The sequence below is a fragment of the Clarias gariepinus genome, chromosome 23 (assembly GCF_024256425.1).
Source record: "Clarias gariepinus isolate MV-2021 ecotype Netherlands chromosome 23, CGAR_prim_01v2, whole genome shotgun sequence".
In the NCBI taxonomy this organism is placed as follows: domain Eukaryota; kingdom Metazoa; phylum Chordata; class Actinopteri; order Siluriformes; family Clariidae; genus Clarias; species Clarias gariepinus.
The window spans coordinates 18,166,035-18,191,188 of record NC_071122.1 but is presented as its reverse complement, the minus strand read 5'-3'; the positions used below and the strand labels follow the sequence as shown (position 1 = coordinate 18,191,188).

The following is a 25,154-nucleotide window of genomic DNA, read 5'->3' as shown; positions in this document are numbered from 1 at the left end:
TTAAAAGAGGCATCAATATTTAATACAGGTTGTGTCTAGGTGATGCAGTAAAAGTGCTGGCTTGGTAAAACGTTCTTCTGAGGTCATATATATTTACATTTTTTTTTCAACAGTCTGATTAAGCACTTGTTCATAGTTGTATGTGGTTTAAACATAAACGTCAATCTACTGTATGAATACACACTAATAACAATATAATAATAATAATAATAATAATAATAATAATGACATCTAAAATATTCAGAAGTTCATGTTGAAAGGAAAGTGAAACTGAGGTGTAATGATATATTTTCAAGTAGGCCCAACATTTTCTCTTAATAGCAGAGAAAATAAATAATATCACTGATACTAATAATATCAATATGTTGCTACTGTACCACTGTTAGAGGCACTATTGGCTCAAATAGTTATTGCTCTGGGTTACTGACCAGAAGGTTGAGGGGTTCAAGCCGAGTTGCCACTGTTGAGCCCTTCAGCAAGGCCCTTAACCCTATTTTCTTTAGGAGTGCTGTATCATGGCTAACTCTGCGTTCTGACCCCAGCTAAATACAGCCACTATTATTAAAATAATAATAATAAAAAAATATAAGAATAATAATAATCATAATAATAATAACGATGATGACATGCAAAACGAAAAAGATTAGACAGACATTTACATAAAAACACATATCAGTTTGGTGTTTTTAGTTAACTCTTAAATGAATCGGCAGTGTGAAGAAACTTGAGTAGCTCATTTTCCAGTCCTAGAAAGAGTAAAAGTATCAAGAGTCTGGATTTAGACTTAGAACAGGTGTTTAAGGAGGATGAACAATTCAGTGTGAGGAATTTGATCTGAGCAGCAACAGAGACCCATTGGGCCATTATCAGTTTTACAACATGTTAAAAAAAAAAAGTCTCTTGTATTGACGTCACCCATTTCTTAATTTCCAAGCTCATTCCTCTTTTGAAGCCCATGCCCAGCTCAAACTGTGGGCTCTTTACAGCAGACATCAGCAAGATCTTTTCAGGATCTTCATGATCCTTTCGGCTGTTGGAATTTAGGCTCGAGCACCAGCGTTGAATTGCAAGCTCTGAGACTGAAAAACACGAAGGAGCAAACATGTCAGAATTTAGGTTTTGTTTACTTATAGCAGAGTTGCTTCTAAAGTTTTCCTAACATACTTTTCTATTATACTGTTGTTATTTTGCAGCTCTCGGGCCAACGTTTCCATCTCATCCTTTAGTCTCGTCATTCTGAAACAAAAAATTTCACCACAGATAATTGCACTGTTCTAGCATGCGTAACCAGCAAGTGTATATAAAAAAAGCATTTAAAAGAAACAAAGGAGCCGGAACAAATTAAAATGGAAGAATTTTAGCATTGATCATCAGAACTCAATCTTTATACATTCAAGGACCTGAAACTAGTCTCAGGAAATCTTCTGTCTGTCCAGACAGATTTTGACACAGGATCACACAAAACCGGCTGGACAGAATGTAATAAAAACTTGCAAGCCTGTTCTTAGGTATTTGCCTGAAATGAAATTATAAAAAGTAAATTAGGAGGAAAATCATGAGCAGTTATGTAACAGATAAAAAAATGCTAAAAAGGGTATCCACTGATGATGTTGCTGACACTACAATTGAAACCATTTTAAACTAGGAAGAGAAACTTTATGCGGCAAACAAAGCTGAGGAATATCCACACTTGAACATCCAAGAGTACTTCCAGGAAACCTAGCGTATTCTAGAAATACTGCTGAACCAAATCAATCTACTGAATCAAAGTGGTGGACTAGAAGAAACTGTCGTATAAATCCCTAATATACTCTGATGTATGCTCTAAAGCGCTGTCTTGAATTCCACGGACCCACCTAAGAATCATATTGTCTCGATTCTTCATTCCATCCTTGGCCGCTGCTCCAGCCGGTCTCTGAAGTGCAATGACCAACGCCTGGTCCAAAACCTGTACAAATGTAATAAGTTTAATAAAATCGGTTTTATTTCAGTTATACCGGACTAAAAAAAAAAAAAAAAGAATATAAAAGTATTGTACCACAGGATCATAGAGTGTACAAATCGAGCTTTCGATTTTTTTTTTCTTTTTAAACAACAGCCCAGATTGGACAAGTGCTATTTCCGAGGGAGGTTTTTTTGCTTTTTGTTTGACCCTCATGCCTGGAAGGAGTCCACAAGTGACAGCGTTTTTTTGTAACTGTCTAAGGTTTTCTGTCATGGCCAAATCTTTAGGACAACAGGACATGTAATGAGGTTTCTTTATTAAAAAAATAAAATAAAAATGGTGCTAAGGAAGCGATTGTTTTTGGCTGTTAGAACATAAGTTATGTTATGATAAGAACCTGCTTTCCAGATGTTTCACACTAACAACACCCGGGGATTACGAGGTCGAACTTACCGAGAGCAGGTTGACTGTACTCTCTCGGGACGAAGGCGTGGCATACCGGCACTCCCACATTAGTCACAGCGACATTAACTAATCATGGGCATAAAGATTGTGCTTTCCTCAGGAGTGTGTTATGCTGCTCTTTAATGATGCATCAACAAACATGCCTATGCCCTCCCTGGTTAGCAGCTGTTAGTGAAGGGGAGTACCCCAAAAAAACATGTTATAATAAATAAATAAGACAAAAATTGTCAGCACGTTGCTGTGCTTTAAAAGCCTCCAGGATGTGATGTTATTGTACACAAATCTAAATGAAGCCGGTATCTTAACACAACATATTATTTTTGCATTCTTACTGTCAATGATTAATATTAGGAACAGAAGTTCTATATACTGTACATTTTTAAATCCAGATGTACTATTAAAGCCCAGACATTTTCATCACTGGGCTTTAATACTTGTACAGATTCAGATATTATTATTTATTTATTATTAGTTAATTTAATTTTAACTAATATAAAATTTTAGAAGTTATTTCATCAGTTACTATAATGCTTTTAATCATGTGCTTCATCATGAATCCTTAGTTTAAATTGTAGTATTGTTTACATACAGCACTTTAAGATTAAAACTCAAAAGAAAAAGTGCTATACTGTACCAATGAGGATCAGAGTTATTATTATTATTATTATTATTATTATATAAATAACCGACCTTGGTTTGCTGTCCTTCACAAATCTGCAGTTCCGTGATTAGCTGGATGAAGAACCCGCTAACGTGTTCTAAATTTGACTGAATCTCGAATAGTGAGCTAGACACACATACACACACACATACGCACTTTAATAATAATATTTCACATTGTACACTATTTATAATTCATGAACTATATAATATAATACATCCAATAGTTATAGCCCGAGGTTAAGAACTCTTAAGTAGCTATACAAATTTTTAAGTAATTAATAAATTAATAAAATAAAATAAAAAAAGCTTATTAAACCCATTTTGTGTGATTAGTAGTTCTAACATTCAGAAGACATTTTAAAATGTAAGACCTATTGTAGAACATACTGTATAAGGGCACCTGCACCAAATGAAACCTTTAGCACCCTTAGTTAAATATGTGAACATGTAAATGATGAGTAGTCATGTTTTCTGCATTTACATCGTACGAATTAGCACACTCTCTTCTTATGAAATATTCAACTTTACATATATTTGAATTTCTTGTGATGATGTAACGAGTGCAATCTCACCTGCTCCATGACACCACTGCTGCTAAAACCTGCTGATATTCCTGAAGGCAGTTGTCACGAAACAAAGCCTTCACCTTCTTAATGTGAGCAGACAGGTTAATCCTACGCAGAAAGCACGACAAACGCTCACGTTCACTTTAAAAAGTGCTTACTACTGAGCTATTACTCTGTGTTTACTGCTCATCCAATACTCACTTTTCAAACTTGTGAATCTGCTCATCATTGTAGTTAAGCTCTGAAGGAGAGGAGGAGAGAGAATCAGCTTTAACTGGGATTTACTTTACATGAAAACCCAATCTGTTGTTCTCTCAGTGAGTCATTTATTAATGACTCTGCTTTCAGTGCTTTAACAAATGATATAAACAGAACAAAGAGAGAAACGCTCAATTCTTCATGCCTGACAGCCTGAATTCTTCATTTATACACCCTTAGATAAGAGTGAATCAGCTGTCTTGGCACCAATCTCTAGAGAAAACATGGTTTATTCAACCAAGACTTGCAGAAATAAAAAAAATCACAAATCTCATCAAACATGTTTTAGCATCCTCCCTGACTGGGAAGACAGCTTCCTGTTTCAGGACTATAAATACACCAAAATCTCAAGTCCAAATACAGAGATACTTCCTGAACCTTTTCATATTTTTTATATGTAGAGTCGGAGTTTACTCGTGTAACGATAAAAGTAACAATGTTGGTCCAAATCACTGACTATAATTTTTTTTCAAAATTCTATCCTGATTATTTGTTAATCCTGACAATTACATTTATTATCAGGTGCAAACATACTGTACAGTCTATACTCACTGCCGATTTGTTTGTCTTTCCGATACTGCCGATGTATAGCCACGATCTTCTCAAGGAGCACTTCCATCTTCTGTATGCTGCATCAAGCAGACCACATGTATGCATTTAAATGCTCAGAAAAAGGAATAGTCCATGAGGTTAAAGATACAATCAACACATTTCATGGAGGCTTAAGATGTTTAGGCTTTTTACCTATTTATTTACCTATTCTGTGTTAGATCAATTATGGCATCTATAATAGTTCCAGAATAGATTTATGTACTGTATCAGATTTTCAATGTGACAAAAGTACACTTTATATTTCATCCCACTGTCTTTTATCTGCTTAAATCAATACTTTTTTTCTCGGCCAGACTGATGTAACTCAGATTTGTAGGCCTCCTCCTTCAGATTCAACTTTTTTTCAACATTTTATTTGTTTTAAACTCAACCAGTGAAATGCTTATTATGACTGCCTGTGAGCAGGAAAAAATAAGATTTACAGAAAAAATTAATTATACTAGACATTAACACTGAAAAATACAATTAAATCTAGACTAGGGCAAAATTTACAAAATGTTACAATTTGTATTAAATTCCTGATTGTCTTCTAAAACTTTCTCTTTATTTTCTCTGCAAAACACTGCTCACACTGTGGTGCCACCACCAGCATGCTTCAAATTTGGATGATGTTCATCTGACCCTTTTCTCTTCATACATAAAAGTACTGTGGAAAATTCTTGAGCTACCCCTAATTTCTTTATATTAAATGTATATAATGTAGACTATATTTAAAAACGTGGGAACAAATATTTTACTGTGACATGCTGCAATATGCCTAAAGATTTTATTTAAAAATTGGTTGTTTATATAACAAGCTCAGCAGCAACCTCATTTCCCCTCTTGTGTGTTCCAACCACTCAGCATCAACAGCCTAATCATCTGTCATTATCTGTACCTGTTTCTAACTGGTTTTCACACTTTATCTTAGGGCCTGTCCACACGGAGACGCGTTTCGCTGTATACGTATACATTTTTTATCTTATTGGCGTTTCGTCCATGCGGATCCGGCGTTTTAGGAGACTGAAACCGCTATTTTTTAAAAACCGCGTCCCAAAGTGGATAAATCTGAAAACGTGTACTTCGTGTGTACGGCCAATCCGTATATTTTGTGAAACGATGATGTCATCACATCACGTGTCGGCTGCGTCACACGTAACAGCAACAACAATAATGGTGGACTACATGATTGTGTTCGTGTTGCTACAAAGCCTACTAGCTTTATTACAGCGCGAAGGTTATGCGCATGCTCAAAGTCTTCTTCTCCGTGTATAGTGTATCTCTATGGCAGAATTACAGCGCCCCATGCTCGTCTGGCATATATACTACACCGTTTTCAGTGGTTTCGTGTGTACGCAGATATTTCTTGAGACGACGCCGTGTTCACGGAAAAAAATGATCAGATAGGGAACGCACCGGCTTCGTGTGGACGGAGTCTTAGATGGTTTTTATGCCTAAATGATTCAAAGAACACAGTGTGTCTTTAAAATAAATTAATAAACATTCCTCTGGAACAGGTCAGGTACAGGGACTGCACTAAAAACGAGAGCCAGAAACTTGCCAAGAAATTAGAAAGAAGTCCTAAAAATAACTATTCTTAAAACCAAAAAAAAACCAAAAAGGCTGGCAGTAAAATAAAAAGAAATTAGAGTTGTTGTTATTTTAGTTGTTGTTGTTGGTTCAGTCAGCGGTTAAGCATTTCACTGCATATCGTACTTTTTATAACTGTGTATGTGACAAATAAAACTTTTATTTGAATTTGAATCTTTTGTCACGTCTGTGAGTTAATCTAACGCAGATGTCTGTGAAGTCCCAATAGTTTTATATTTGCTCATGGCACCTTGGCTGTTTGGATTTTTTTTAATGGAGAAACTGGACAGGTGGAGGTCGAGAAATGTTTCTTATTAAGAGCATTAAGAGCAGCGTGGAGTCTCTCTAAATGTATTTGGTGTACGTACACTTTTGGCCTATGACAATCTTCTAGTAATTTAAAGCTGTCTCTCCTGATAAAAAAAGAAAAAAAAAGCCTATCTGATGTAAACAAAACAGATGCCCTAATTGTTTGAAAAAAAATGCATGTTAACAAGAAAGGTTTGGAATTGTTTTGACTTTAACTGTAAAGCAACATAATGAGCATGTTTATCATGTGCATACCATTTGTCCAGACTCAGTGTCTTGGAATGCTCGTCTATTTCCACATGCATTTGCTGCAGTTTGTGCTGGAATTCTCTGATGCCGCTGCCATACAGAGGTAGTTTTTCACGAATCTATAGAAAAACAAACACTAAATAAATATTCCTTCTTTCCACTTACAGATATAAAAGACACAGAGAGATAACTACACAACACAAAGAACCCATAAGAAAGTAGATACTGCGGTATACTATGTATGGTGTCATGGGTGGGGATAAGGTGACTTCAATAAAGGAATATATTAAAAAGAATACATGTTCTCTAAAGCCTTCTTGGTTTGTAATATGTATTCCATCTATTCCATCTATCTGTGCATTATTCTTACCAATCTTAGATTCGGCATGTTGCTAGAGGTTACAAGGTGTACATCAAGTGGAACCTGGCTTCTGCGGGACAAAAGAAGGAATGAATCTGTATATCTTTAAATGCATCAGCAATCAGCATTCCTCTTTTATCTGAAATCATAGCATAATTTAAAGTAGGACAAAGTGCCGGACAAACACTAGCTTGGGCGTCTTGGACTAGCAGACTTCACATCTGGGCTGTTAAACTGTGGAGAATGCCATCATGGTGCGCTACATTTAAACGTCTGTTAGAGGATAATAACATATTGCTCAAAAATTTTCAGAAATTCAAAAAAATTAAGAACTCTTCAGAACACTTAGTCCCGGTTTGACTTGAACCATACAAACACATATGGGGGAAATTCAGGTTTATTTTCACCAGTTTGTATTAATGCACTTAATTAGATCAGCACACATTATTACCTTACATTAGCTAACATTAAAACACAAGACTGGGCAAGCACGTTTCATGTTTTAGTAATTATACATTCATCACATGTCCATCCTTGAGTTCAAAATTATTATTATTATGATTAATATATATTTTTTTTAGAATTTCAAGCACAGGATATCTATATGCTAGCAGCATATAAGCGTGATATCGGAGTGTGTTCCTTACAAGGCGTCCAGAGTTTCCTCCGTGTTCAGGCAGGACAGCAGCTTCATATTCATCATCGAGATTTTGTGCGTCGCGTTATTGCATTCGACACGAACGCCTTCACTGCAAATAAAAATAAACAACAAACAAACATGTAACAACACTTACAGCAGGCGCCAGAACCTCTTGGCATTGACTTGTTTACATCAACTCGCCAGACACTATAATAGGAACACCTGGATAAGAGCGCCTGCCAAATGCGAAAATATAAATGTAACTATGAATGCACTTGATCAACCAGATCATCACATCATACAAATACAGGTAAAGGGCCTTGGGTGATGTTCAAATCAAAAATCAGAATGAGAACATAAAAAGGAAAAGTGATCTCTGTCACGTTGTGGCACAGTTGATAGTTTTTTCTGAAATTTCGATACAAAATCTTTTTTTTTTCACTCACATGTGACTGTAGAATCCCTGTAGAATCAGGTCTTTGTGTTGGTATAGGAGCCGTGTTGTCCTAAGAAATTGGTGGATCACCACGACTAGGGTCTGTGGAGAAGAACAAGCGGGTTTTGTTCTGGATGTTCAGTCAAAGATTAATAATTGCTTTCCCTTTAAACGCAATGCTGGCAACAAAGCAGGCTTTCTTTACCACCTTTGAGAAAGTGTGGTCGGCCAAGACGTCGAACCTTGAGGGCAAACCTGGGATCTCGGCTAAAATATTAAAAGAAAGAAAAAGAGAAGGGACAAATTAAAAGGTCATCTCCAGGATGAAAGGCTTTAATCATGTCAAGAAACCAAAACAAAAAAACTGTATCAATATTTTTTTTTTATATTTCATGTCACACAGTGGATAGAGATATAGAGAGATGATGCATCCACTGTACTTTAAGATGTTGGACAACATATAGAGCAAACCTTACATTGCATAAAATAAGTGCTGAGCTATTATTGCGAGGTGGTATCAAAAGGTTTCTAGATTACTGAGCCACACATCCTTAGCCGTTTTCGCCCTAGATCTTACCCCTTAAAACCTGGCAAGGGAATAGAGGAGAATAGGAGTCTGGCACCTGGGGACAAATTCTCGATGCACAATGTTAAAAAGGACAATGAGCATGCACTTGGTTAAGTTGAGGACCTTCCTTGCCTTTTTCAGTCGTGGAGATGATGGGCTCTTCCACTGTAAAGACTGCTGCTTCATCTCAGTTTCGTACCCATACAGTTCACCCAAGTTTTATCATTGGTAATGGTCCTCAATATAAAGGACGGGTCATCCATGGCATCGCTGACGAAGTTCTTGGTAGATTTTGATGTGATTTTACTTATGCTCCTGGGTCATGCAAAATGGTGCATGTTCAAATCACACAGAATGATCACCTGGACTGTTCTGTATGACACACCGACAATGGCAGCAATGTTGTGGATTGTTCTCTGACGATCAGCATGGACAAGTTGCAGAATGGTTTCCACATTTTCGGGGTTGAGCTCGTTGAAGGTCACCCTGAACTTTCGTCTTCTTCCAGTAAGGTTCTTCTGCTATCGAAGTGCACAGGCCACTCAAAACAACTTGAACAACTCATTGTCGCTTTACTGTAAACTTGCCACATTATGTCAAACGTCTCTGTGGAATATTTGCCCAGTTTCATGCTGAATTTCATGTTTGCTCTTTGCTCTAACTTGCTGTCCATGATAAAATAGCAGATGTGGTAACACATGCTTAGAATATCACCTCCTGATGTACACAGGACGATGTCTTTTGGCACACTGACTTATGAAGGTCGGTGCTCCCTGTGACTACGTGTGCAGCCTTGTGCTGCCATCTGTTGGTGTGTTACAAAACTAGTCTCAAAACTTTTTAATACCACCTTGTAACAACCAGAAATGATCCCGAGTTCTTACGCTCTCTAGGGGGCAGTGCTGCGATTTTCTCGGCTCTTCTGCTGAGCAGAAAGATGGGTCGCTCTGCTGTGGTGAGAGGCAGGTAGATCACTTCCATGCTGGACTCCAAGATGAGTGGGTGACCATGAAAGAGATACTGCTGCATTTCTGCTCCAATCCCAGTCTGATCCTGAACTTCGTCAAAGAAGACTGAACAACTAAATTAAAATGAAAGAAATGATAACGTCTGTTGTTATTTTTGTTTTTGTGCGTTGACATGATTAGTGATAGAAACAGCAGTTCTAACAGCACTAGTAATACTAACGTGTTGTAATATTGGATGTAGATGGTGTGGGCCGTGGCTTGCTGAAGTGAGAAGATGTGCACTTTTAAACGTTGAAGGACGTCCATGGTAGCCCTGAAGAACTGGTCAAACCCCCAGCATTTCTCCTGATTGGCCTCCAGGATGTTGGCCAGCACTGGGACCAGGTGCTTTCTCAGTCCCCTGGAATGACAAAATAAGATAATGACAATGACATCTTTGTCTCTAGTGATAAAAATGTTACAAAATTCTTACTTCCAAGTGCAACTTATTAAAAGTTTACTGTTAGATTACTTGTTCAAAACATTTGTCTCTGAAAAACACAACTTAATGTTAATATTGATATTAATATCTGAGTTGATGTAATATTGTATGATGATAGAAAATGGTGCTCTAAAAATGTTTCCAAGGTGCGATGCACTGAAATACGATACCCTTTTTAAAAACAGAGTAGTGTACTATGTAAAAAGTGAAATGATCCTGTGAAGAACTTTTTTTTTTTTTTTTAAGAAAAAGATTACTAAGCAACTTCACCACTATTAATAGTTACCCACTTTCTTTAAAATGTGTGTGTGTTTTTTTTTAATCTATGTGTTTCAGGGCTAGACTATTTGGAGCACAGGGGTGTAACAGTATGCAGAAGTCACGGTTCGGTACATTGTAAACATATAATTTCCTGAACACATAAGGAAGCTACGAAAGGCAAATAAAAAAGCATAGCTACAGTATGGCTTGATATCATGGTGATAAGGTGTTTAAGACTAGTAACAGCACTATCTAAGCCAAATATTGCAGAAACACATTAAATAGGGAGCATATATTTATGATATATTCATATAGCCAAGTCAGTGGGGTTTTATTCCTAAATCAGATTCCTATTCGTCATGTTCATGTGCTTGTCAGTGGCAGAGTGTGTCTCCAGAACTGAACCCTTTCGGGCACCTGTGGGGCGTCCTCAAGCGGAAGGGGGTGAAGAGGAGTGGAAGAGGATCCCAGCAGCAACATGTGCAGCTTTGGTGAATTCCATGCCTAGCAGGATTAAGGCCTGGCTAGATAACGATGGTGCTCACACAAAATATTGACACTTTGGACACAGTTTTGACGTGTTCATTTGGGGTGTGCTTATTTTCGTTGCCAGCTATTAGGACAATAAAGTCTGCATGCTAAGTAGTTAGAGGACAGAAACGCTGTACTGTTATACAAGCTGAACACTGACTACTTAAAAATACTGTATATCTAATTTCTTATTTCTATAGTGTTGTCACTTAAGAACATATAATGAAGTGGTTGCTGAAATGTGAAGGGTGTACTCACTTTTGTGAGATACTGTACTGTATATATAACCATTAGCTTTAGATCAATCAAAATACAGATGTTTATACAGTTTGCTGTTTAAAAAGGAATATATACCTTCACTCAAGTTAGCTGCCTAACTTGTTGCTAATAAAACACTAATTTGAGGGATTCCAGTTTCCAACTCTATCTGTCGAACGCACTGACGTCAGAAATGATGTTATTCTGAATAGTGAAAATCCTCTTAGGATGTAATGATGAATTTTATTTTAAAATACTTGTCCATCTAACTTTTTTAAAGCTAACCAAATATTTACATTTCTGAATCTGGGCATGAGGCAGGGTACACACTTGACGAGGTGCCAATCCATCCCAGGCACACACACATACACACACACACACACACACACTGGGAACGCCAGTTAGCCTATTCTGCATGTCTTTGGACTGTGGGAGGAAACCCGAGTACCCGGAGAAAACTCCACGCACACAGACCCATAGCGGGAATTGAACTCGACCCTGAAGGTGTGAGGTGATAGTGCTAACTACTAAGCCAAATGTCACTTTTAAGGTGACATTTATGTTCTGTGTTGCTTTCTGCTTTGTATTTATGTTTACTGTTCTCAGGTGTTTGTATATTCAGTTGAATTGTGCCACATTTAAGCTCTGGGTTTTTCGTTAGCCTTGTTTCTTATCCTTTCTATTCATGCTTTTTATTTTTGGTTACTTATAGTAGTTTATCCATTCTACTATTGTCAATGTTTACATGTGTTTATTTTGCATGTTTAATAGAAAATACTGCCCCTACTTCCTGTAGGTCTGCCCCAACCCTTTATAACCACAGAATAACGTGCCATGTCAGAAAGCTAAAATCAATCAATCCGGTTTCTTGAACATGACGATAAGTTCACTGTATCCAACTGACTTCTACAGTCACTAGATCCCAATCCTATAGAGCACCTTTGGGATGTGGTGGAAACAGGAGATCCGAAAAAATCTGCAGCACCTGTGTAATTCTGTCTCGTCAATATGAACCAAAATCTATAAAGACTTTTTCTAGCACCCTGTTGAATCTATGCTATGTATATTTAAAAAAGTTTTAAAGAAAAAAACACTATTACTAGCAAAGTGTTACTAAAGAAGTGGCTGGTGAGTGTATATTATTTATTGCATTCTTCAAGGTAGTTTTCCAAACCCTATTCCTGAACCTCACATAAAACTTAAAGCTATAAGCATTACAAAGTGCAATTTGTAAATTTGATATGCAATAGGTCAATATCTGGGGTCATGCTTTAAAAATGTCAAAGTGTACTAGATAATTATTATAGTGTTATAGTCTGTTAGCTTAAATCCTTATTCTATTTATTCCTGTGTTATTCTTATCACTGATTCAGGAAAGTTTCTGTACGGGAAAAAAAACTCTAGCTGTAATCTAAGTGCATCTGAAACACTCACTTTGAAAGCTGGCAGCAATTGGGCAGATCATAACTCCACTCTATAGGACCGTTGTCTATCTTCTGAATCCCTGCGATAGCCCCCTCTGGCTTTTCAGTGGTGATCTTATACCTACGATCAAATGAGAAATGTAATAACACATTTAATACCACTGATGTTATACTGATCTGTCTTTGGGGAAATCCCCTTTAACTAATCCCCACATTCCCCACATTTAACAGCAGTTCAAAACATTTGCAGACTTTTAAAAGCCTGGTACCTTATAGTTGAACATAAAGGGATGATAATCCTTGGGATTTTAGAGAGAAATTTTAAACAGTTCAAAGACAGGGTTTATTTAACAATCTTAACTGTCTCCTGATACTGACTCATTAAAAACTTTGCTTTATCATTAATACTGCTTTCAACAATTTAGACATTTCACTTATATTATTCCTAAATAATCATCTTTTTTTATCCCCTACATTGTCTGTTTATTCCTGCGTGGTCCTCCGAATGGAATGAAAGGCAGGCTGCCGCTTGCGGCGTGGTAAAAAGTAACACCGATGCTCCACAGATCCACTGTCACTCCGTAGGTCTTCTGCTGGGGCTTTCTCAATACTGCACGCTCATACATGTCTGGATGCTGCGCATGAGACAAAAAGATGCTTTTTTTTTCACCAAACATCTGGATGCTCAACCTGAAACAACAGCTGCACATATTAAAAAATGGTGACAACAAAAAAATTCCGATCAAGTTTTCTGCCAAAATAATTACCCCATGAAGTACTGTACATGTATGCAGTACTATGCAAAAGTCTTTAATCACTTCTTCATATTAAATAAATAAAAATGATGTAGATTGAATTAATGAAATGGGAATAAATGGTTCCCTCTGACAGGCTGCATAGTGCCTAAAGATACGTCTTAAAATTGGTTGTTTATGTAAATGTCCCTAATGAGCAAGTCGAGGGGCGACGGATAGGATAAAAATGGGTAGGATAAGATATGGCGACGGATAGGATATGGGAAGGATAAAAACGCTAAAATGGTAATGAGAAGAAACCTTGAAAGAAGCCAGACTTAACAGGAAACCCATCCTCATTTGGCCGATATGGTCTGTTCCAACCACTCAGCGTTCAGCATCACCAGTATACTAATCACCGACCTGATCATCTGTCATCATCTGCACTAGTTTCTCACTGTTCATCTTTTAAGTTAGATGGTTTTAATGTGTGAATAATTCATAGGTTACTGTCTGGCCTAACCAAAAATAACATTCCTCTGATACTGGTCAGATACAAGGACTCCTCGTCAAGACTACAATAAAATACAAGAAGGTCTGGTTCTTTTAAAGCAAAATATAAAGAAATGAGGGGGATCAATACTTTTGCACAGTACAGTATAACAAGCAAAAACTGATCCTAAATACGACAAGTGAAAATAAAAAAGAGATTTGGCCTTTATGTTGTCCATTAGATGTTTTACTTGACACACCAAATGGAATCCGTCTCTCACTTGGTTTTATAATTCGAACCCAAAACATCCAGTACATCTTGATGCTATCAGATTCATTAATCCGTTTACATAATTGTAATGCAGTTGTAAGATGGAGGTCATGTGACAGGAAGTCAATCTTTTGGTTTCAAAAAAATTTTGTGACATGGGATTATAATATACTTCGTCTAACACAATTATAATTTAAAAATATAAAGTCGCTGTTAAATGGAGACCCCTTTTCTGAGTCTTACCAGGTACTCCTCCGTGCCATAGATGGACACAAACTTCTCATCGTCCTCCAGCTCTCGAGCCGCACCAAAGTCTGTGAGTTTGTAGACAGAGCATCCGTCCTCCCCCACCTGCCTCATAATGTTGCCTGGCTTGATGTCTCTGTGAACCACCCCGTTCTTGCGTAAGTGGTTCATCCCGTGAACTGCAAATTTAAATTCATAAAGTATATTATTTATAATCAATAATAATTTGTTTATTTTTTTCTAATTTTTAAATGTCTAGCTCTTTTTTTTTTTTTTAGATTTCCTGGCATACCATATTTCCTGCTTCGGCATTTCAGACTACAGTACAACTCTTAAGAATTTTAAAAGCTGGTGGTGTAGCTCTTCTGACCCTGTTAAACAGTTGCTGTGCATATTCTTATTTGTACAGTACTTGCAATTCCCAAAAACTTCCTTTCCTTGTTGCACTCAGCAGTCTGACCTGAATACTACAGACATTATGGTAACTGCTCCTGCAATCATAAAGACTGAACTATGCTGATTCCAGGGCTCTTAGTCATAATATGATCAAACCAAACATACCATTTCCCCTTAACACATGCAGTACTGTTTGTTTAATCTCTCGTAGACTGATTTGTTTTGTATATCCTATAGTATTGAGGGTTATAGTGCTGAAGTGAACTTCTCACCAACACAGTGAAGGACTATCAGGAATTCAGATTCAGGCAGGCCAAATGCATTTTCAGGTTCCTCTAGCAGATTCAAAAGACTTCCTCCTGAACAATACTCCATTACCAAAACCTTCTGTTTGGGGTTTGACTGCAGCTAGGGGGAAAAAAATGTAAGATTACAAATTTAAATTTACATTATATAAATCATTTCAGGTTTGTGATTTCAACTGATGTGTTTGTGCACAGTGTGACCTGAGACATCAGATTTAAAAGAGGGACTGTGATATGAAGGTGTGAGAACCGTAAGTGAAACGTAAGGCAGACAGGCAGAGGTACATAAATACACACCTACACACATGACAAGCAACAACAGAACATCGGATAACATCTGATACTCACCTCCTCCATGGCGAAGAGTGTGACGATGTTGACGTGATTCAGCCTCCGCAGCATCTCAAACTCCCTCATTTGTACCTCATACGGTCTGCTGTAGCTGGCCATGTTGAACACCTTCACTGCAACCACTTCACTTGTTTTCTACAAAAAGAAGTAGGAATAAGTGCAACGTCTGTGTTATTATCTAAACAGGAGTCCTACATAGTTCACTACATCAAACGGCTCTTTAAAATGTCTCAGAGCGACAGGAAACTGCGTCAACATACTTTAGTTCGGGCTTTGTAGACACTCGCGGTTGCCCCCTGACCGAGAATATCATCAGTGGACCAAAGATGGTTTTCTGTACTCGCTGTCATTGTGGTCTAAATCTATGAAAAAGAATAAAAGAAAAGGCAAGTTAAAAAAATTACAATATATGAGAGAACATATATACTGTATGCTAGTCTCAGTGGTGGGCAAAGTAGACAAATCCTGTACTTGAGGTAAAGCAGAGATTCACTGGGGCAAATAGTACTCAAGTAAAAGTTAAAGTTCTTCATTTAAAGTTCTAGTTGGGCAAACGTATGCACCATCAATTTAACGTGACAGGGTTTATTAGCACACAGTAGCACTTTTCATAGTCAAAAAAAAACTGTCTTAGGTCTCTCTCTCTCTGCTTCCCAAGTCTGAAATCTTTTTTTGCTGTCTGAAACCAGCTCTGCTTCTGATTTCAAACATGTTACATTATTAGGCGGATATTTAAGAAAAGGCAAGTCATGGAATTACACATAAAAGTCAGCATGATTAAAATCCTACACACCACAGTGGATAGGTACCAAAAAACCATGCAGAAATGTAGTTAAGTAAAAGTACAGATATTTGCTGTATAATGTAGTGGATTGAAAGTAAAAAATACCTTAGAGTAAAACTACTCAAAGTACAAACATGCGAAATATGTAATAGTACAGACATGCGAAATATAGTATAGTATAGTACACATACTCAGTTACCTTCCACCTCTGGCTAGTTGTAATGTGGTTGTACTGTCCATTTGTGTCTGAGCAAAATGTTTCTATATTATAGCAGGTTTTAAAGTTTACTCAAATTTTAATTTTCTTTGTAAATATTTACCATATGTGTTGCATAAAATTTGATAACAAGAATAAACACTTGTTAATTAAACAATTGAACAAATAAGAAGCAAATTGATCGATGAGTGTTGATCTGTTCAATTATTAAATAATATGTTAATTAACTATTAATCAGTAATGATTAACGGTAAAAAAAGCACACATTTTTCCTCAGTTTAAATTTTATTTACACAGTTTTAGCGATGCAATCCCAAAAAGCAATTGAAAAAATATTTTTAGTCTTTTTTTGTTTTTATTTTAATATGGTGTTAAAAAATACCAAACTGCAAGCGTCCCCTCTTGTGTAAAAGTTAATAGACGTGCGGAAATACAATGCAAAACAATCACCAATCAGTTTTTTTTCATTAGGTTTAATTGTTAATGCTGATTATTTGATTAGTGATAAATCATTAACATCCCTATCCTATACTACATCAATTTTCCAATGATTACCTTTTATGATTAACCAAACAATAACATCCCATAAAGTGACATGAAAAGATGAATGTCTGTTCCTGTTATTACTTTCATTTATAGCAGCAATAAAAGTCATCCACTTACCAGTATCAATTTTTCGTTTCATTAAATAAATACATAAAAAAAAAAAAAAAAAAAAGTTGTCATTATTGTTGAGAAACCACAAGAAAGACTTCCCTAGGGTGGAAAACTTACTGATAGTTACGCACATTTTCAAACAACCTGCCTTGCATTTTCACTTTTTTAGGATGGTATCTGAAAATGTACTAATAAGTCACAGCTTGACCCAGGCAAAATGTCACAATAATGCTATTATTCTAAAAAAAAATTATAAAATAAAAATAAATGTAAGAAACTGTGGCAGCACAAAGGCTTAGTGGTTAGCATTGCTGCCTTACACCTCTGCGGTTGGGGGGTCCAGGTACTCTGGTTTCCGTCCACAAGTATGCTGTGCACTTGTGATTGGTGGGAGTGTGTGTGTGTGTGTGTGTGTGTGTGTGTGTGTGTGTGTGTGTGTGTGCGTATTTGTGGATGGTTTGGCACCTCATCCAAGGTGTAACCCACTTTAAGCCCCAGGACAGGTTAGAAATCCTCCATGGCTGTAACCAAGACAAGCAGTATAGAAAATGGAGGGATGAATAATTAGATGGATGGTTGGATGTCATACAGAATCATAAATAAAGTGACTTAACACATGATAAATCATAAAATGACGATACTGCCAAACAATGACATACTCGTACATGTCTTATCAAACACCTCAAATATTTTATACACACATTGTGATTCAGCAACCGGTCATAATTTATCCTAGTGCAAGTGTTTGATATCAGAAATTATTAGTTAAAATAACTACTATATAAATATAAGTAACAATACAGTTAGACTTGCTGTATGGTGTAGTTTCTGATATCAAACAGAAACAAAGTTACTAATATAAACAATACAATGTAACTAATTGCACATGTTGCCTTTTGTACTTTCTTGTCACTGCCCTTGTTACCTTTAGTACATGTAAAAATAAATAGTCACAAATTTAGCTGAAATACTACACGTTTCTTATAAATATAAAATAAAGATCTTACGTTTGGTAACTTTGATGTTGTAAGAAAGTTACTGTACTTTCATTCACTTGGGGATTTCAGCGGTTGCTCCTGACCTCTTCATTCCTTTCCAACTTCCTCGTGCTGCATTTGATTAAACAGAAAGAAGTAAAGAAAACAAACCAAACTCACCTTTTAATATACAATATGACGATGTCGAGGAGGCACTAGGAACTGTTTCTTCATGTAGATTTAAAGATATTTCTCAAACCGAAGAGTATCAGTACAGTAACTACAGAGTTTCGCATGACAAAAGGAGACTTTCCGTTTGACAGACAGGAACTTCCTTGTTGGAGTTAAAGCGAACGTTACAGTATAAACAATTCTGATTTACAAAAACATTCAAGGGCCTTATTAATAGGGATAAATAAAAATATACGTCTTTTAAAAACATAAAATAACTTACATTTACATTATATATATATTAGCTATAATTATATATAACCGACTGTCTTACACGGACGTAAACATTGAATTTCCAGTGCAGCGTTTTTGTCGCCATCTACTGGCCAACTTACTCCATGGCACCAAACAAAATGTATTTATTTATTAATGCAACCACAGTGTCTTCTTGTGCCAGTTCCAAGTCTAGATAAATGCAGAGCATTGTGGCAGGAAGGGCATCCGACGTAAAACATTTGCCAAATCAAATGATCACTAAGAGGACTTCCATTCCGGATCGGTCGTGGCCCGGGTTAACAACGACCGCCACCGGTGCTGTTGACCTACAGGGTGCTGGTGGAAATTTGGCTAAAGATTGTGAGCATATTGGTAGAAGGGTGCTGTGGTTGAAACTGACAGGCAGAAGGTCTAAAAGAAGATCAAAGAGGAGATTTATGAATGCAGTGAGAGAGGACATGAAGTTAGTTAAAGTGAGAGAAGAGGATGCAGAGGATAGGGTTAGATGTAGGCAGATTACAGGCCTGTTGCTTCGACATCGCACATTATGAAGGTGTTTGAGAGACTGATCCTGGATACACTTCGTCCCCTGGTGAAGTCCTCTCTGGACCCTCTTCAGTTTGCCTATCAGCCTTTCATGGGAGTGGAGGACGCCATAATACACCTGCTACATCGAACCTACTCTCACCTTGACAAGCCTAGGACCACCGTATGGATGATGTTCTTTGACTTCTCCAGTGCCTTTAACACCATCCAACTGGCAGTACTTGGGGAGAAAGTATTGAACATAAACATTGACTCTCGTTTGGTTTCCTGGATCATGGACTATCTGTCCTGCCGTCCCCAGTATGTCCGACTACAGAACTGTGTTTCCGAGACTTTAATCTGCAGCTTTAATCCCCAGGGGACTGTACTGTCTCAGTTTCTTTTCACCCTCTATACATCTGACTTTAGATATAACTCAGAGTCATGCCATCTGCAGAAGTTCTCTGACAACTCTGTGATTGTTGGGTGTAAAAAGGAGGGTGACACCTCTGAGTACCAGTCTGTAGTGGACGACTTCGTTTCCTGGTGTAAGCATAACCACCTACAACTGAACATCAGGAAAACAAAGGAGATGGTTGTAGACTTTAGGAGAAGCAAGACCCTTGTGACTCCTATATCTGTCAAGGGGGAGATAGTGGACATAGTCTCTGAATACAAATATCTGAAAGTCCATCTGGATAACAAGCTTGACTGGTCACTCAACACAACGGCACTCTAAAAGAAAGGACAGAGCCGGTTGTACTTTCTTCGAAGGCTCAGGTCTTTTAACGTCTGTAACACCATTCTATGGATGTTCTATGAAACCGTTGTGGCGAGTGTCATTTTTTACGCTGTGGTCTGTTGTAGTGGTAACATAAAAGTGTCTGATAAGAGCAAACTGGACAAGTCAATTAAAAAGGACGGATCTGTGCTAGGCATGGAGCTTGACTCTGTGGATGTAGTAGCGAAGAGGAGGATTCTGTCCAAAGTACATTCCATTTTGAACAATCCTTACCTGCTAGTGTTCCACAGAGCACCACAGATCATCCTTTTTTCCCAATGGCCATAAAATTATACAACTCTTCTCTGTAACTCATACACACATGCATGTGGATGTTCACTGGCTGTAACAAAACAGGACATTAATACTTACCCGTATTAATAATATGATAACTGCAATACTGCTTCCCAATAAAATATGTAACACATGATTACAAATAATACAATATTACATACATATACTAGATTACTGTGCAATACTTACAAATGCTCTTGGGTCATATTTCTAGGTACTTACTGTTTTAAGAACTTTATTATTATTATTTATTGCCTTTTCTTAGATTACAACTGTGAGCAACTGTAACCTAGCATAAGCAATTTCCCTCTGGGATTAATAAAGTTCTTTGAATTTTGACTCTTAAATTTTGTATTGCAAATACATGTGCAGTGCGTTTCTGTCGCCATCTACTGGCCAACATTCTTTATGGCGTCAAAGTATGCATGCATGCATGTATGTATTTATCTATATATTTCACGTTGTTTCTGTTTAAGAATAACAAATAATTGCAATGCGTCCTGTATGATGTGATGTCTGATATCAAACAGAAACAATGTGACTAATACAATACAGTACAGTGTAACTAATTGTATTTGTATTTCAATTGAATTCGCAGTGCGTTTCTGTCGCCATCTACTGGCCAGCATTTTCTATGATACCAAAATTTGTTTGTTTGTTTACTTATTTATTTATGTATTTATTTATATTAGATTTCAGAAACTACATCAAACCGCAAGTATTGCAATTATTGATTAAAGTAACAACAACGAATATGACAACTTGTGTATGGTGTAGATTCTGAGATCAAACAGAAACAATGTTACTAATACATACAAGTACTGTACAATGTAACTAATTGTACAGTATTTAAATTGTAGTTGCATTTGCAATGCGTTTTTGTTGCCCTATTCGGGCCTCTATGGGTCTCTATACCATCAAAGTATTTTTAGTTATTTATTTAATTCTTAAATTAACATTGTATTTACTTGTCCTGTCACACGTTACAGTAGTAGTCATAGTTCATATGACATTTGACACCCAGGACTTTAAAAATATGCAGTTTTCACAAGTTCTTTTTTTTTTTAACCTATCCTACTAGGTAATAGGAGGCTCACACCCATCCCCTTTTTCCATCTACCTGCTCAGCATCAGCTAAACAAAGAGGCACAATACTCTACATACAGTAACCCATCAGTGTTCTGACTAATCCGACGACACATCACACAGTGTTGCATATTGTGACTGGAGTGTCGTCTTACGTGGGGTGTGTTGTTTACCTGTGCCTTTTATAATGGTTACCTGCATGTTATTTGTTTTATTGCCTACAATTTTGTTTAAATTATTTACATAGAAGATTATTTATTTGCAGAGAAGGAAGGAGACACAGAAGGAAGTAGAAGTCTGCACTCTAGCCTAGAGGTTGTCAACTGCACCCCCAACAAATAAGAGACAGCCCAAGTACCGGAAAAACGTCTCGGGTTACTTTGCTGTAACCCTGTTCCCTGAAAAGGCGGGAACGAGATGCTGCGTGAAAACGCTATGGGAACATCTTTTTGTGTTGCCGGTTGTGAAGCATGTGTGTGCCAAACACGCCAAATTGGCATATATAACCTCGGTCAGGTGACGTCATCTGATGAAGCACACCTGCAGGTTATAAATAGGGGGGAACCGGAAACATTCCTCAGATCAATTTTGTCTGAAAAGGACGTCCAGTCACGCAGGCAGTGCGGCATTGGAGCGCAGCATCTCGTTCCCGCCTTTTCAGGGAACAGGGTTACAGCAAAGTAACAATAAATGAGGCAATCCCTCTGGTTGGATGAGCCCTGATTCCTCGAGCCGAAGTGAGACCACGCGCCTCGTAGGCTAGGGCAATAGCATCTTTTCCTGATGTGATGAAAAAGGCTGCTCTAACTTACGCCACTAGCTAGTGCGGCGTACTGAAGATAGTAGGTGAAACCCATCCTGCTCCGGAGCTGTAAAAGGCGGAGGACAGAAGGCTTCAAGGAAACTGGGTGCATGGTCAGGAATGAAAATAGTTCGGGTGAGGATGCTGAATAGCTTTGACTAGCCCAGGGGCAAAGTCTAGGCAGGAAGGCTGCAGATCTTCAAAAGTGATTATAAGAAAAACCATCTTGAGGGTCAGAAGCCAGACAGGCGCTGACTCTAGTGGTTTGGGAGGGGTGTCAGCCAGTCCCCATCCGTCAGAACATGACAAGCCAAAATAGCAGCTACGTACATTCCGAGGGTACTAGGGCATAAGCCCAAGTAACTTCTTGCAGAACTCCAGCACTAAAACAATTCGGCAGTGGACTGGGTCTACATGTTCTGCCATGCACCACTTTCAAATACCCTCTCCTTGAGGGCATACGTTCTTCTAGTGCGTTGAAGGTACCAGGGCTCCCAACTCCATATGCCCTGAAGTGTAAATCGCCTTGAGGGACAGAAACTCGTCCTGTGCCCAAAGCAGAAACTGGTGCGCTAGCTTATTGAAGCGGCGCAGCACAGTGCGCTCTGGCGATCATGGGCCCAAATGCACATCGCCCTGAGGGACAGGGACTCGCCCTGTGCCCAAAGCAGAACTGGTGCGCTAGCTCATTTAAGCGGCGCGAGCCCTGGCGATTATGTACGAGACTACCCTAGTGTCGTCCACTCGCACTAGGGCATGGTAGCCTCTCAACTGCAAGAGGAGGTGTTTCAGGGCCAAAATAAAGCCATCCCTTGGGCTGGACGGCCATCTAAGACCGCACCCCAGCCCGTGAGGGAAGCGTCTGTCGTTAGCATCTGCGACGACAAAAGGACGCACGTAGAGTGGGACCCAAAGTCAGAAACCGGGGTCTGAACCACATAGAAAGGGTATGAAGCCACCTGGTGCTTAACCCATATTTGCCTCCGGCGATTGGCCCTTGAGTAATCCCCTGGCTTTTAGCTATAATGTACATCGCCAAGCGGGACAGGAACTTGTCCTGTGCCCCCAAGGGGAACCTGGTGCGCTAGCTATTCAAGCGGCGCGAGCACAGTCCGCCCTGGTGATTATGTACGAGACTACTGTAGTGTTGTCTACCCGCACTAGGACATGGTAGCCTCAACTGCTGGAGGAGGTGTTTCAGGGCAAAATAAAGCCATCATTCGGGGCAATTGATGTGCCACGCAAGAAGATGTGCCTCTTCAGCTCCCTTCAGGCTGGACAGTCATTCAAGACCGCAACCCAGCCCGTGAGGGAAAACGTCTGTCGTTAGCATCTGCGACGACAAAAAGACGCACGTAGAGTGGGACCCAAAGTCAAAAATCGGGGTCTGAACCACATAGAAAGGGTACGAAGCCCTTGGCGCGTAACCCTTATTTGCCTCTGGGGATTGGCCCTGAATATAATCCCCCTGCTTTTAGCCACAACTGAAACCATCTCATGTGCAGAGGCCCAAAGGTTTCACCCGTGGACACAGCTGCCATGAGACCTAAAAATATCTGAAAGTGATGAACAGTCACTTTCTGGCCTAGCTTGGTTTCCTTCAGGGTGTTGGAATGAATTTGAGACGCGCATGAGACCCCTGTGCCCGCATTGCGATTGCATCCTAGATGACACCCAAAATGTTGTGTTCTGAAGGAAAAAGAGAACGCTTTTATGGCATTGAGTCTCAATCCAGGAACAGAGATGAGCTAGGACGACATCCCGATGTTTAAGCGCTAGCTCCTGAGACTGAGCCAGCATAGCTAGTCGTCTAATGTGCGGGTTAGCTAGACCAAATGGAAGGACCCGATACTGGGTTCACCCCCAAAAGCGAACCTCAGGAACTTCCTGTGTTGTGGCAATATTTCCGTGTAAAATATATGCGTCCTTCAGATCGATTGTCACAACCAATCCCTTGGTTGGATTGAGAGCAATCACTTTGACAGTCAACATTTTGAACCTGTCTTATTTTGGATAGCAGTTCAGCCCACGAAGATCCAAAATCGAACGCAGCCCCCTCGTTCCTTTTGGGAACCAACTGTAGTAGCCTGACTCTCTGCCTGGTAGGGGAACATGTTCTATGGCCCCTATTTCCAGGAACGTCTTGTAACTCCAGAGTCAGCAGATGCGCCCTTTCCAGTTTGACGGAAGTGGAGACCACGCCGTTGAAACGGGGAAGGTGATGTGAGAACTGGATCCTGTAGCTCTCAGTTCAGTGCTCAGTACCCAAGGAGATATACTTGGCAGTAGCTTTTAGGCTGCCAGTTTTACCGAAAGGGGCAGAGTTTTTGCGGTTAGACGGGGGGTGGGGGGGGGGGTGGGGGTAGTTAGCTGTTCGGCATCCTGAACATGGCAAGGAAAAACCGAAGAACTAACATTTCTTGGAGACCGGTGTTGTCCGAAACACCAGTTGTGGCGGAGCAGGAACACCGACCTCCTGGAGGTGCCAGGGAGAACACTTCATCCCTGAGAGGAATTCTACGTGCCCCTCCCCGGGGGGAGCCACCCCCACGGTCCTGGACGACCTCTTTGTGAAGGAGACAGTACGTAGGTCCGACTTCTTCAAGGCTGACTGCAAAGCGTGGCGCACCGCACCCCAGTCTTACGAGGGGGTGCCCGGCTCATACCCTCTATTCCTGCGCTTAGCGCCTCGCGAGAGTCAGACCCGTTCGGGGCTGGGTGGCCGACAGTCCCGACCCTTGAGCATGGCGGGAAAGGACTTTCCCGAAGGCTTGTTCATATGATTTTGCCTCCCGAACCTAGTGGCGACGTTAACAGCGTCGCCAAACAGGCCAGAGGGCGATTTAGCCACAGGTAACTCTGTGAAACACCATCGCAGCCATAAACGGCCGATAGCATGGACCGTCTGCTTTGTTGCCCGAAGAGACAGGTCTGTGACTAGCGTAATTCCAGGAACGACGTTGTAGAGCCCTGCCAGTGCTCAAGTCTTTCAGCAAGGTCAGCCTGGTAAGCCTGCAAAACCGCCATGGAGTGCAGTAGAGCACCAGCCTGATCAGCTGCCTGAAGCTCCTCCCCACCAGGGAAGATGTCAGTCTACACGGCTTGGTGAGGAGTGTATGCTTCTTTTCAGGGAGGATGATGTCCCAGGAGAGATAGCCCAAGCGTCTCTTCTAACTGGGACATCATCATATAACCACGCCTTCGCATCAACAGCATTCGAATAAT

At 39.2% G+C, this 25,154-nt stretch overlaps 1 protein-coding gene across 2 annotated transcripts; it reads right to left on the bottom strand.

The window, feature by feature from the left end:
* ikbke (inhibitor of nuclear factor kappa B kinase subunit epsilon) lies at positions 1-18,437 on the bottom strand. 2 transcript variants are annotated; one of them, XM_053484178.1, is made up of 21 exons: positions 18,175-18,437; positions 15,620-15,721; positions 15,357-15,494; positions 14,976-15,111; positions 14,305-14,486; positions 13,039-13,199; positions 12,575-12,685; positions 9,830-10,009; positions 9,526-9,722; positions 8,282-8,340; positions 8,084-8,175; positions 7,645-7,746; positions 7,007-7,067; positions 6,643-6,755; positions 4,450-4,526; positions 3,841-3,880; positions 3,646-3,747; positions 3,101-3,197; positions 1,857-1,948; positions 1,165-1,236; positions 1-1,079 (listed from the first exon to the last, which is right to left on the bottom strand). In XM_053484178.1, exons 2-21 carry the CDS (start codon positions 15,707-15,709, stop codon positions 1,016-1,018), a joined length of 2,166 nt encoding a protein of 721 aa, XP_053340153.1. In that variant the 5' UTR covers positions 15,710-15,721; positions 18,175-18,437; the 3' UTR covers positions 1-1,015. The 2 variants fall into 2 exon arrangements, with proteins under 2 accessions (XP_053340153.1, XP_053340154.1); XM_053484179.1 differs by lacking the exon at positions 18,175-18,437 and adding an exon at positions 18,025-18,147.
* Positions 18,438-25,154: the final 6,717 nt, after the last annotated feature.

Coding starts and splice junctions, on each gene's coding strand:
- ikbke (XM_053484178.1), bottom strand. CDS start 15,709: ATGACAGCGAGTACAGAAAACCATCTTTGGTCCACTGATGATATTCTC. Junction 3,748..3,840: donor CAGATTCACAAGTTTGAAAA/GTGAGTATTGGA, acceptor CTTTCTGCGTAG/GATTAACCTGTCTGCTCACA. Junction 1,080..1,164: donor AACAACAGTATAATAGAAAA/GTATGTTAGGAA, acceptor CGTGTTTTTCAG/TCTCAGAGCTTGCAATTCAA.